The sequence below is a fragment of the Cyanistes caeruleus genome, unplaced genomic scaffold (assembly GCF_971803275.1).
Source record: "Cyanistes caeruleus unplaced genomic scaffold, bCyaCae1.hap1.1 HAP1_SCAFFOLD_65, whole genome shotgun sequence".
In the NCBI taxonomy this organism is placed as follows: Eukaryota; Metazoa; Chordata; class Aves; order Passeriformes; family Paridae; genus Cyanistes; species Cyanistes caeruleus.
In genome coordinates, this window is record NW_028255884.1 from 2088966 (window position 1) to 2102256 (window position 13291).

General features: G+C 55.6%; 2 protein-coding genes across 2 annotated transcripts in view; both read left to right on the plus strand.

Annotated features, from left to right (window-relative positions):
• LOC147647145 (uncharacterized) overlaps positions 1 to 13291 on the plus strand; it is a 446158-nt gene that overhangs the window by 390525 nt on the left and 42342 nt on the right. The gene's annotated exons all lie outside the window — the stretch shown is intronic.
• LOC111942404 (uncharacterized) lies at positions 4256 to 11003 on the plus strand. The gene is made up of 12 exons (XM_086872535.1): positions 4256 to 4478; positions 4836 to 4907; positions 5647 to 5760; positions 6421 to 6492; positions 6867 to 6938; positions 7141 to 7213; positions 7301 to 7402; positions 7850 to 7957; positions 8242 to 8313; positions 8937 to 9014; positions 10035 to 10200; positions 10731 to 11003. Exons 4-11 carry the CDS (start codon positions 6484 to 6486, stop codon positions 10166 to 10168), a joined length of 648 nt encoding a protein of 215 aa, XP_086728661.1. The 5' UTR covers positions 4256 to 4478; positions 4836 to 4907; positions 5647 to 5760; positions 6421 to 6483; the 3' UTR covers positions 10169 to 10200; positions 10731 to 11003.

Genomic DNA, 13291 nt, shown 5'->3' on the forward strand with positions numbered 1-13291 from the left:
TCAAGAAGAGAAGGTTCAAGGGTTCCCGCCTGTCCCAGCTGCTGGGAGTCAAGCTTGTACTAGGGACAACCTGTCTGCTCAGTCCCTACCATCCCCAGGCAGCTGGGAGTGCCAGGAATCCAAAAAGTTCCCCCTGTTTCCATTTCCCCACTTAGGGATGGTGAGACCCCCCAATGTCCCCCCAAGTAGGATCTTCCACTCAGCTTTGGAGTTCCACATTCTCCAAACATTCCCCGCCCGCAAAATAAACCCAACCCAGGGACCCCCCCAGGATATCCGGGCAAAGCTCCCACTCCCCCATCACCTGTGGGATGGTGGGTGATGATCCCACAGGAGGGGGCTATGAATTCAAGGAGTGCTCAACCTTGTGGTTCCTTCTCCTTTCCGTGATCCTCCTTTGTCCCTCCTCTTCCTCCCTCTCCTCCCCTTCCATCCTTCCTCCTCCTCTTCCTCCCTAACCCCACCTCCTTCTCCTACTTCCATCCCTTCTCCCTCTCCTTCTTCATCCCTCCTCTTCCATCCCTCCTCCTCCTCCCCCAGGAGCAGCGACACCCTCGGTGCCCCGTTCCCAAACCCCTCACAGCCCACGGCAGGAGCGGGGATGGAGCCGGGACAGGTCGGGATGGGCAGCGCGGGGCTCTCCGCTGCTCCCACCCGCTGGGGACGGGGGGAACCCGGCCCGGGGAAAAGGAGAGGGAAACTGGGAAAATTGGGGGCTGCAGATCCAACCTGGGGCTGGCTGGGGACCCTGGCTGGGGACTGCCAGCCCTTGGGGCTCCTCTGGGGAGATGTGGGAGGGGGGAACACAGAGAGGGCTGGGGGATCCCAGGAGTGGCAGCACTGGCAGGGACTGGTTTGGACTGGGATCATCCTGGCAGTGGCTGAGATTGCACTGGCTGTGTACTGACATCATACTGGGATCATTCTGGGATCAGACTGGGATCATACTGGGATCAGACTGGCAGTCAGTAGGAGCCTCCAGGGGGCAATTGAGACCAGGCTGTGAGGAACTGCGAATATGCCCTGCGCTCCCCAGAACCCCGGGATCGCCCCCCATAGGTCCCATGTGTCCCCCAGACCCTTCAGGATCCCCGAGTGCCCCCTCAGCGCCCGTTCGAGGTCCCCCAAAGTGTCCCTGGATCGCTGAATGCTCCCGACCCCACAGATTCCCCTTCCAGCCACTCCTGGGAATTCATCTCCCATCATCCCACAACACAGTTCCGCGCCCAAACCTCCTGCCGTGCCCCGCGACCTAAAGAGCCCGGTCACAGCTCCCCAGGTTCCCCCCAAGTGCTCCCGAGCCGTGTACATTCGCCCAGAGCACCTGCAGCTCGGACGCAGAAGTCTTCTCCAAGCGCTTCCCCACACCGCCGAACGCGCCTTCCGAGCCACTTCCGGGACTACAGCTCCCATCATGCTCCGCGGCGCCCATAGAGCGCTATTCCGGGCGGGACTTCATCTCCCGTCATGCCCCGCGCCTTACCGGAACCTATTGGAGCTGCGCCTATAACTCCCGTGATGCTCCGCGGCACCCTTAAGCCTCATTATACCGGCGCCTACAACTCCCATCATCCCCCGCGACCCAGAGATTCCCTGTTACAGCCCCCCAAGTGCCCGCCCGGACCCCGAAGGGCCCCCAGATTCCCCTCCATGACCTCCAAGTGCCCCCCTGGACCCCCAAGTGCTCCCCCGAACCCCGAATTGTCTCACAGAATCCCTAAATGCCGCTCCAAGTGCCCTCCCGGCTCCCCATGTGTCCTCCAGACCCCCAAGTTCTCTCTAAGTTCCGTCCCCCGACCCAAAACTGCCCCAAATGTTCCTCAGAAAAGTCCCCATGGACCCCAAAGTGGCCCCTTTTACCCTGTCTGAGAAAATGATAAAAATGATGATCAAAGGACTAAAAATATGTGTAATTAGCATAAAGAGGGAGAAATAGTGACCAATTAATTAATGAATGGAATTGTGGAACTTGGAACCAAGGACCGATAATGTTTTTAGTTGCGCAAAATGTATAAATTCTTTTATATAAATATAAAAATTAGGTTATAAAAATTCAGAATAATAGTATTATAAACTTAAAAATTTATTTTTATTAATTAATTAGATTTTAATTATAAAGAAAAATTATAAAGAGAAATGTTCTCAATGTTTTGGGATGTCAGTCCCAGGTGGGCGATGTCAGACATGCTGAGGCTCGGGGTGAGGAGCAGGTTGTCCAAACAGGGGCAGCCCACAAGGGGCTCATTCTTCTCCCTGACCAGACCTCCTAAGGAGACATTCAGCATCAGGATTGTAAAGAGCAAATCGTGACCTCCTGATCAGTACACAAAGATGTTTTACAGTTTGAACAGCAGAATGTTGTCACCGTAAGGGGCCTTCTTTGTTAATATAGCTCATGTTGTGTCATGTTTGGTAAATACCAATGTTGTTGTAACAGCCTTCTTTGTTAAAATATTGTTATAAATGAAATTAGAATTTTGACAACTAGGTCCCTTGGGTTAATGGCAGTTTAATTAAAAATGAATACAATTTACTAAATTGAATAGTAATGTGTTATAAAAGAATACAGTTTAGTAAAATACTACAGTTTAATAAAAATTAAAATTTATATAAATAATCTGCTAGTAATTAAGTATGATTAAAGCATAAGCAAAACTGACCAGGGTACAGAGGCTTCCCACCCTGCCTCAAGTTCAAAACAAAGCACTTCAAGCTAAACTTATATACTGTATCCTTATACATATTCCTTAATGTTTCCTCTAAGTTCCCTCCTATTTCAAGTTTTTCTGACTTTACATCACTTTTCTTCACGGCACATGCCTCAGTTGTTGTTAGGGGGTCTTCAGTCTTCTTTTGGTGGTCTTTTGGCGAAGGCTTCTCTTCTTCCTTGTTGTCCTTTGGATAACCTTACAGGTTTGTGCATACATACTGAGCATTGTGTTATGAAAGTCTATTAATTAGCTTTATGTTTACTAATCTTTAGGCCCAATGCCTAAATTTGTTCTAATTTTGGTCCATCTCAAGGCGATTTTGGTCTTGAGACACCATTTATCTTCTAAACTACATCCTGTACCTTAATTTTGACATGTAACATCTGCAAAGGGGTACATCTGCTTTGTAACACTGATTCTTGATTGTTTCTAATAATAACTTTAATAACAGTTACAATTTAGTTAGCACGAACCAATTCCATTTATTACAACTGCAAATACCCCTTATATCCCTTTTTATTGGTTTCCATGCTAACTGCCTTGCTTTCTTCCTTGCTATTGATAAACTTGTATTTTCTCAATTTCTTCTTTTGCTACCTCAATTGTTTGGCCTGCAGATCAGCTGCTAAGCCCATCCACATTCAGCTCTTAGTCTTCAGAGGGAAACTTTGAGCACAGTGAGAATTTCCCAGTGTGCAGGAGGGTCCCTGTGTGCCAGCTGCAGCTGGGGCCTCAGCCATCTCCTCTCTCAACAGGTTCCCCTCTGCAGCTTCACAGGAAAGGCCAACACCTCCCTCAGGGACACCTGCACCACACATTTCACATCTCCATGCCCATACGTGATGTCCCTGTCACAGCTGCATTACCAGCTTGCTGCTGTGCAGATGCTGCCACCACCCAAAGCAAGGCCCTGTGTCCCTGAAGGGACCCGCCCTGCTCTGTGGCCTGGACTGAAGGTGGGTCCCTCCTGCCAGGGCAGGGCCCAGCACAGCTCTTCTGTTCCAATAAAGAGATGGAGATCTCACCCCAGTGTCCGGCTGGTACCACCAGCAAAGCCCACACAGCACCAGCCCTGGCTGAGCTCCATGTCCAGGAGCAGGCAGGGCTGACCACGGTGTGGGCAGGCAGGAGCCAGGCAGGGGCTGCTGTGACCAGAGGCAGGGCCCCAAGGGGCTGGGGGAGTCTGTGTTGAGCATCCCTGGGCTGAGGGCACATTTCCTTCAGTGGCATCACCTGGGCCTGGACCTCCTCCAGTGCCATGCCCAGGAAAAGAGGCAACCATCAAGAGCATCTCCTGGGACACTGCCTGTCCAGCAATGTCAGCAGGCAAAACCAAGGTTTTGTTTAGCAATGACCCTTTGATGAAGTCAAAGATTCACAGTCAGAGCAGTCCTCTAGTACAGACGGAAGTACACTTGGGGCAGACATCTAAGGCCATGAGGTCACAGAAGGCTCTGGGGTGACAGCAGGCTGAGGTGACAGCAGGCTCTGAGGTCACAGAGGTCCCAGAGCCCCGTGGTTGCCCAGCACCACAAGGACCGAGCAGTCAGTCCTTGACCACGACTGTTGTGGCAGCAGCGGCGGCAGCAGCAGCGGTGCTGACATTGGGACAGCGGTGTCAGGACAGTGGTGGCAGCAAGAGCTGCAGGACTGGCAGTGGGCAAGGCACCATGGCCTTTGCTCTGCGCCTCCTCCTCCTGCTCCTCCTGGCAGTGGCCCTGCCTGACAGGGCTGCCCAGGCTGCTCTGTGGCGAGCAGGGCGAGCAGGTGAGCCGGCAGCCTCAGTCCCCCTTCCTGGGACAGTGCTCCCTTCTCCCTGGGAAGCATTGGGGATGGTTTTCCCCAGGGCTTTAGGGAGGGTTTTCTCTATGGGAGGGAGAGAGGCCTCAGTGGGGCCTGGGCTTGTCCCACTGCCCCTCCAGGGATGTTGCACAGGGCCTGCAAAGAGGGTGGAGAGTGACCAGAGCCAGCCCAGAGCTCCCCAGGCCTCTCTGCAGCTTTGGCCATGTCCACAGACATCTGGCTCCCATGGCCTTCCCCGACCCCTTTGCAGTGCCCAGTTCCCTAAGGCAGAATGGGTTCCCAGCACAGCATGGAATGGTTCTGATCTGTGCTTCCTTCCAGATGAGGGTGGTAGGAAGGCTTCTCCAGCAGCTTGGCTTCATGAAGATTTTCTCCCTCTGGAGCCCCATGCAGGTATGTTCTCACTGTCCCAACAAGGAATAATCATTGACAACGTGGCAGGAAGCAGGTGACAGAAGCTGCTGTGGCTGTTGAGTTACAGGTGTGTCTGCAGCGAGGACTTTCCCAGCTCCTGGGTTGGTTGCTGCACGCAAGCCCAGCTCCCATCACAGGGGTGGGTGGTGTGTCCCTGCTGATCCCACAGGCTGAGCCCTGGTTCTGTGGGATCCATTCATCTGAAATGGAAATACTTTCTGTTAAGGTCCTCCTAGAGGGAGGAACAAACCTACAGGACACAAGATGTTGAGTGATCTGGAGAGACGCCGTAGTGGGTCCATGTCCCTCAGCCTCCTCCTGAGACTCAGCAGCCGGGGGCTTTCTCTGCACATCTGGACACGCTGTGCCCGGCACAGCAGGAAGGGATCCATGGCAGCCTTGCTGCCCTGCTGCTGCTTTCATGCCCTGCAGGGCTGTTTCCCAGCCTGGCCTGGCTGCAGCTTCTCCCCAGCCTCTGCAGGAAGGCATTTGGCATCAGCTGTCAGGGAGCCCAAACTGCAGCACGGGCCATGCACACCCTGAAATCCCCTGCAATTTCCCAGTCTTGTGGTAGATGTGGCTGGCCTGGCTCCAAAGTTTGGATGCCTTCCTGAAACTTATCCATATCTTTGACAACTATTGCCTCCTGAAGATGCCACCTTCATGTTGGGGAACAAACAGCCCCACCTGATGCATGTATCCCTCTTCCTTTCTCCAGAGACGGAAGGAGAGGCTGTGCTGAAGGCAGCGTTTCCCGGAGGAAGCAGTGGCCCATGGGCAGCCTCTGCTGCAGGAAGGGAGGCCATGCCAGGCACAGTCACAGCCCCAGGAGGTGATGATTGCTGTGCCCCTGGGCCTGAGCCCTGCTGAGGCTTGAGCTGCCATCTCTGCTGCTTGGCAGTGCAGGCACAGCCCGGACAAGACCAGCACAGCCCAATGGAATTATCCCCAGCAGGCTCAGGGCATTTGGCTACTGAGCAGTCCTGCTGGGGTCCCTCCACGGGAGACAGGTCCCAAATCCTGGCAGCAGCTGCAAAGGGGTGCCCATGGTGGGGAATAGGCAGAGGGGGAGGGCACTCTATTTCCACTGTATTCTGAAAGAGCCTGGCCCAGTCCCTATGGGATGGGAGAGCTGTCCCAGCAGAACGTGGGCAGGAGGGAGGGAGGGCCTGAGGGACAGTTGTGGCACTGCCTGCTGTAGTTCTTCCCCATTGCTTTTACAATTCTTTCAGCTGTGGCAGAGAGAGGGCCCCAGTGGGGCCTGGGCTGCTCCAGCCACCTCTCCCAGGGATGCTGCACAGGGCCTGCAAAGAGGGTGGAGAGTGACCAGGAGCCAGCCCAGAGCCCCCAGGCCCCTCTGCAGCTGTGGCCATGTCCACTGACATCTGGCACCCACAGCTTTAGCGCGACTCCCTTGCACTGCCCCGTTCCCTAAGGTAGAAGGGGATCTCGGAACACCATGGAAACTGTTCTGATCTGTGCTCCCTTCTAGATTTGGAACTCAACCTCAATTATTTGGAAGTGCTACTGAATGATACTTTGAATATCTTGGAGAATGCTGGAGGCAAGTTCTTCTATTCCCTTTACAGAACACAAAATGACAAGGTGGCAAGAGCATTTGCCATATCTCTTAACATAATCTCAGGCTTGATGGGTTCTGGAAACCTTGCCCTGCTCCTTTCTAGAGCCCTGAGGGATCCCACAGGTCACTACCAGTGGGAAGAAGGAGCATTTAGCTGTCAATCTTCTTCCCGTTTGCAATGCCAGTGTCTCCTTCCATGTGCTCTGTGCAGCCACGGAGAGGAGCAGAGAGGGAAGGGGCCGGGCCCAGGGCTGTGCCCCGGGGCTGTGCCTTGCATGGCTCCTTTGCCAGCCCTGGGGAGCCTGAGGGTCTCCTACAGAGCCACGGGAGCTGTTCTGTCCTACCTCTTTTTTCAGCCAAGCCTCTTGCTGAAGGTGATCTGGCTTCCCAACCCACACCCAGGACTGAGGCTCTGGAAGATGGTGAGGGTAGGTGAAGGCCTTTCCCCCTGGGAGAGCTGCCAGCTCAGAGCCCAAGGCTTGGCCAGGAGAGCATCGCTGCAGGTGCCAGGACAGAGCCATGCACATGTGTGCCCTCGCCCTGCGTGATCCTCTCACCACTCCTGAGGCTCAGTGCTGCCTGTTCAGATCAGAAGAGATGACAAAAGCTTCTGTGGCTGTTGAGTTACAGGTGTGTCTGCAGGGAGGACTTTTCCCAGCTCCGGGGTTGGTTGCTGCACACAAGCCTGGCTCCCATCACAGGGGTGAGTGGTGTGTCCCTGCTGATCCCACAGGCTGAGCACTGGTTTTCTGGGATCCATTCCTGGGAAATGGAATTATTTTGCTCTAAGGTCCTCCAAGAGGAAATACCAAAGCTACAGGAGTTATGAAACCCCATGAGCCATCCAAACCCATGAGGCAAATGCTGAAGAAAATTCTGCAGGAAGGACAAGGTGGGTCCATGTCCCTCAGCCTTCTCCTGAGACTCAGCAGCCAGGGGCTTTCTCTGCATATCTGGACATGCAGTGCCCAACACAGCAGGAAGGGATCCATGGCAGCCTTGCTGCCCTGCTGCTGCTTTCATGCCCTGCAGGGCTGTTTCCCAGCCTCTGGCTGCAGCATCTCCCCAGCCTCTGCAGGAAGGCATTTGGTATCAGCTGACAGGGAGCCAAACTACACCATGGGCTATGCACACCCTGAGATCTCCTGCAATTTCCTGGTCTCAGGCTGGATCAGGTGTAGGGGCTGTTTGGAGGAGGGAGGACCCTGGCCAGCCCCAATAACCTGGGTGTTTTCCTTGTCCTTATCCATGACTTTGACAAATACTGCCTTTTGAACATGCCACCTCCCCAGTGGGGAATGGTTCCATCTGATCCAGCTGTGGCTCTTCCTTTCTCCAGAGATGAACCCAAAGGCTGTGCTGAAGGCAGCGTTTCCCAGAGGAAGCAGTGGCTCATGGGCAGCCTCTGCTGCAGGAAGGGAGGCCATGCCAGGCACAGGCACAGGAGGTAATTGCTGGGCCTCTGGGCCTGAGCCCTGCTGAGGCTTGAGCTGCCATCTCTGCTGCTTGGCAGTGCCTGCCTTTCAGGGATTTTGCACAGAGCATGGAAAAGGTGTTGAGAATTTCCAGAGCCAGTCCAGAGCTTTCTTCAGGCTCCTCTGCAGCTTTGGCCATGTCCATTGACATCTGGCTCCCATGGCCTTACCTGACCCCCTTGCAGTGCCCAGTTCCCTAAGGCAGAAGGGGATCCCAGCACACCATGGAATGGTTCTGATCTGTGCTCCCTTCTAGATTTGGATCGTGACATGGAGCATCTGGAAGTGGTGGTAGATGGTGGTTTGAAGACCTTGCCAGATGCTGGAGGCAAGTTCTCAATGTCCCTTTCTGCACAGAACAATCAGTGTCAAGGTGGCAAGAGCTCACTCACATGCCGTTTCCCTTGAGAGTCTGAAGGTTGATGCATTCTGGAAACCTTGCCCTGCTCCCTTCTGGAGCCCTGAGTGATCCCACAGCATTGCTGTCAGTGGGAGGAAGGAGCATTTAGCTGTCAATCTTCTTCTTGTGTGCAATGCCAATGTCACCTTCCGTGTGCCCTGTGCAGCCATGGAAAAGAGCAGAGAGGGAAGGGCCAGGCCCAGGGCTGTGCCCCAGGGCTGTGCCTTGTGTGGCTCATTTCTGGCCCCAGGGAACCTGAGTTGCTCCTGCTCCTGCTGCCAAGCTCTGGCCCTGCCTGGGGCTCAGTTCAGAGCTGCTGGCAGCTCCAGGGAGTCCTTTCTCCCCTGACTTCCATTCAAGGGGCTCCTTCCATCCCAGTGTGAGGCCACTGCAGGCACGTGGTCCCCCTGCCCCTGCTCCTGAGTGGAAGCTGGAGATGAGGGAGTGCCTTGGAGGGCACCAATCACCCAGGTGCACTCACTGCCACTCCAGCCTGAAGAAGAATCTTCAGCAGTGTCACAGGAGCTGTTCTGTCCTGCCTTTCTTTGCAGATGAACCTGATGATGAGGATGATCTGGATTCCCCGTCCATATCAGTTACTGAGCCTGATGATGAGGAAGATTATGAGGGTAAGTGAAGGCCTTTCCCCCTGGGAGAGCTGCCAGCTCAAGGCTTGGCCAGGGCAGCATCGCTGCAGGTGCCAGGACAGAGCCGTGCACGTGTGTGCCCTCGTCCTGCGTGATCCTCTCACTGCTCCTGTGGCTCAGTGCTGCCTGTACAGCAGAGATGAGAGAAGCTTCTGTGGCTGTTGAGTCACAGGTGTGTCTGCAGGGAGGACTTTCCCAGCTCCTGAGCTGGATTCTGCAAGCAAGCCCAGCTCCCATCACAGGGGTGTGGTGTGTCCCTGCTGATCCCACAGGCTGAGCACTGGTTGTGTGGGATCCATTCCTGGGAAATAGAAATACTTTATATTATGTTCCCCTGAGGAAGAAGAACAAACCTATAGGAGATAGTAATGTAGCAATGGGGGAACTCAAATATCTGGACATAATTCTGAATGATCTGGAGGGACACTGTGGTGGGTCCATGTCCCTCAGCCTTCTCCTGACACTCAGCAGCCGGGGGCTTTCTCTGCACATCTGGACATGCCGTGCCCGGCACAGCAGGAAGGGATCCATGGCAGCCTCACTGCCCCACTGCTGCTTTCATGCCCTGCAGGGCTGTTTCCCAGCCTGGCCTGGCTGCAGCTTCTCCCCAGCCTCTGCAGGAAGGCATTTGGCATCAGCTGACAGGAGCCCAAACTGCAGCACAGGCCATGCACACCCTGACATCCCTTGAAAATTTCCAGTCTTGGGCTAGTTCAGGTTTAGGGTCTGTTTGGAAGAGGGGTGGCCCAGGAGCATTTCCAAAACCCTGGGCATTTTCCTGATCCTTATCCATGTCTTTAGCAAGTACTGCCTGGAGAAGACCAGCACAGAGAAATTGTGCCATTTGAGCTCAGGGGGTTGAGCAGTTTTGTGCCAAGGGGTGGCAAGGTGCCTGCAGGCCCCAGCTCTGGGGGAAACAGAGAACGTCCTCGCTGTATCCAGCGTGCTGCCAGCTCAGCAGTGGAGCACAGCACAGGCTCACACTGCCCATTGCTCCCACAGATGCAGCCGGCACCACAAGACATGCTCAGAACATCTGGGAAAGCATGAGAAGAGTTTTCTACCAGGGAACAGATGGTTTGATTAAGTTAATGGCCATTGTGGCTGGTGGAGCACTTTTCCTGATGGTGTGCTGAGCCGGAATCTGGTATTGCTGGAAGACAAAACGGTGAGTGTTTTCCTGATCTCGGCCTCCAACAGCTTCTTGAAAGGCTGCTCATAGCCAGGAAACATTCCCAGTGAGGCTGCTGTGGACTTGTGGCTAGTCCTTGGCTGCCCAAATAACTCTGCCAAGAGTTCTGCTGCTGCCCAGACCTTTCATTGGCCTCTTAATTGCTGGGCCTTGTCCTGGGGAGCCCGCTGGGGCTGCAGCCAGTGCTGGCTGCCACTGAGGCTGCCTGGCCAAGAGCAGCCCCAGGAGCAGCGGGCAGAGGCAAAGCAAGGTGGGCAGGAGAAAGAGCAGGGACAAGATTGCCCTTGACAGGCAGAGGTGCTCTGGGGCCCGCTCCTGGCCAGGGACCCTGCCCAGAGCCATCCCCTGCTCTCCAGGGCCTTGAGGGGCAGCTGTCCAGCTGGGCCAAGCTGTGCCAGCAGCTCCAGCCGTGCTGGGGAGCCTTGGCTGCTCTGGGCCCTGCTGTGCAGGAGGGTCCCTGTGTGCCAGCAGCAGCTGGGGGCCTCAGCCGCCTCCTCTGTCCACAGGAGCACCTCTGCAGCTTCAGAAGACTGGCGAAAGACTTTGGTCACTGAGAAGCTGCATCTGTCATCCCTGCTCTTCACATCTGTCCCCATGTGCCAAGCTACATCTGCATCCCCATCTTGAGGGCATCCCAAGACCCCCACCTCCCATGCGAGACCCTCTGCCCCTGAGCCCCCTGGCCCTGGTCCCTGCCAGGACTGAAACTGGGCAGCCCCTGTGCACCAGAGCAGGGGTTGGCCCATGCTTTTTGTTCTAATAAAGAGATGGAGATCTCACCCCAGTGTCCGGCTGGTACCACCAGCAAAGCCCACACAGCACCAGCCCTGTCTGAGCTCCATGTCCAGGAACAGCTGGGGGTGCCCACGGTGTGGGCAGGCAGGAGCCAGGCAGGGGCTGCCGTGACCAGCGGTGGGGCCCTGAGGGGCTGGGGGAGCCCATGCTGAGCGTCCCTGGGCTGTGAGGGCACATTTCCTTCAGTGGCATCACCTGGGCCTGCACCTCATGAGACACACAGGGAAAATTTGGGCTCTCTCCTGAGGTGTGCAGGGATACCCCATGAGGAGTGCAGTGGAGTTAAATTGAGAGGGTTTTTTACTCTTCTCAGCACAGCAAATGGGACAGTCTTGGCTGAGGTTTTGCAAAGCTGGGAGAAAGCCTCTTGTGAGCCCTTGGGCCTGCCCTGTGGGCACAGCGGGCAGGCAGAGCCCATCCCTTGAGGCCAGTCCGGGCTGCTCAGGCCAGGCCGGGCCAGGTGAGCTGGGCCATTCTCTGGGGCACAGGAGGCACCTGGGGCTATAACTGAGGCTGTGGCTTCTCACCCTGAAGGGAGACTGGCTCTGTTGGTTCAGAGGGCACAGCTTAGATCCCAGTTACCTTTGTAAACCTGCTGGCAAAGTGTCTCAGTTCTAGAAGACAGGTGTCTGCTAGGGAGGGCAGGGGCCTCCCCTGGAATGAAAGTGTAGACGCCCTCCCTCTGAATTATTATAATTCTGAAATCAAGGGGCCTTTAGGCAGAGATCTGGGGGTAGAAATAACAGTTCTTTACTAGTATAACCAGGCAAACAAACAACATTAACTACAGCATTAACAAGAAAACAGAACCAGGGACCCCGTGACAGCTTTCTCGGCTGAGACGGGATGGAGGAGAGGCTTTGTTTCACAAACCCCCTCGGGCGGGCAGTCCCGGTGCTCCTGCAGGGCTCTGAGGAACACTCAGCTGGAACAGCAGGGATGAGCTGAGATCCTGGGCCGGTGGCTGAGGTGGATCAGCAGCTCCGTGGCGGTGCCTGGCACTGCCACACGTCCCGGCAGGACAGGGGGTGTGAGGCCACCAACAAAGAGGGGAGAAGGAGAAGCAGCAGCAGCTCCGTCTGGGTGATGGTAAAATTCCCTTCTCCCCACTGCAGCAGCTCCATGCTCAAATATGTCTTTCCCCAAAGCTGAAGAAAGCCATCCAAACTGTCCTCACCCTCCTTTTTTTCCTGCCCCCCTTCCCCCCCTGGGCCCGGCCACTGTTTGTCTTTTGTCGACCACCCACCAAGTATCCACAGTTAGATTCTCCCAGCAACTAATGGGTAAAAATTCCACGGGCAAGCCAGAACTAAAAAAAAAGGACACCTAACCCCCAACACCATGACAGGAAGCCCTGGGACTGTCTGTGACATCCCAGCTCTTTGGCAGCCTGGGGACTCCTGGGACGTCACCACGGAGCCCCCGGGAGTGCCTGTGACAGAGCGGTGCCTTTGCAGCCCAGGGTCCCCTGGGATGTCACCACGGAATTGCTGGGACTGCGTCTGACCACACGGCTCTTCAGCATCCCCAGAAACCTCTGGGAAGTCTCTTATGGAGCCCCTGTCTCTGCCTGTGACATCCCGGCTCTTGAACAGCCTGGAGACTCTTGAAATGTCTCCATGGAGCCCCTCTGAGGGTCTGTAACAAATCTGATCCTTAGCAGGCAACCATCACCAGCCCCTTGTTGTTATGTTCTGATTCCATGGCAACCATCACCAGCCCCTGTTGCTACGGTCAGTCCCTTGGCAGCTCCATGGAGACCCCATGCCAGGGGTGGTTGCCATGGACACCAGCTCAGGCCTGGAGCCAGAGCCCGTTGCCATGGCAACCATTTGCAGGCCCATCCCCAGGCTCATGGGATCCCAGAGCCACAGAATTGGCTGAGTTGGGAGGGAGCCATGGGGATCCTCCAGTCCAACTGCTGGCCCTGCACAGGACACCCCAACAATCCCAGCCTGGGCCTGGCAGCGCTGGCCAAACGCTGCTGGAGCTCAGCCAGCCCTGGAGCTGGGAGCCTTCCCTGGGGAGCCTGTTCAGTGCCCCAGCAGCCTCGCGGAAAAACCTTTTCCTCACATCCAGCCTAAACCTGCCCGCCTCAGCTCCAGCCGCTCCCTCCACTCCTGTCCCTGGGCACCAGAGGGAAGAGGTTCCCACAGCCCCCAGCCAGGGACCCGCTCCCAAGGCTGCTGCCATGGCAACCAGGCCTGGCACCAGCTGGGATGCTCGGTTTCCACAGGCTGGGCTTCAGGAATGGCATTCCCCAATTTCCTGC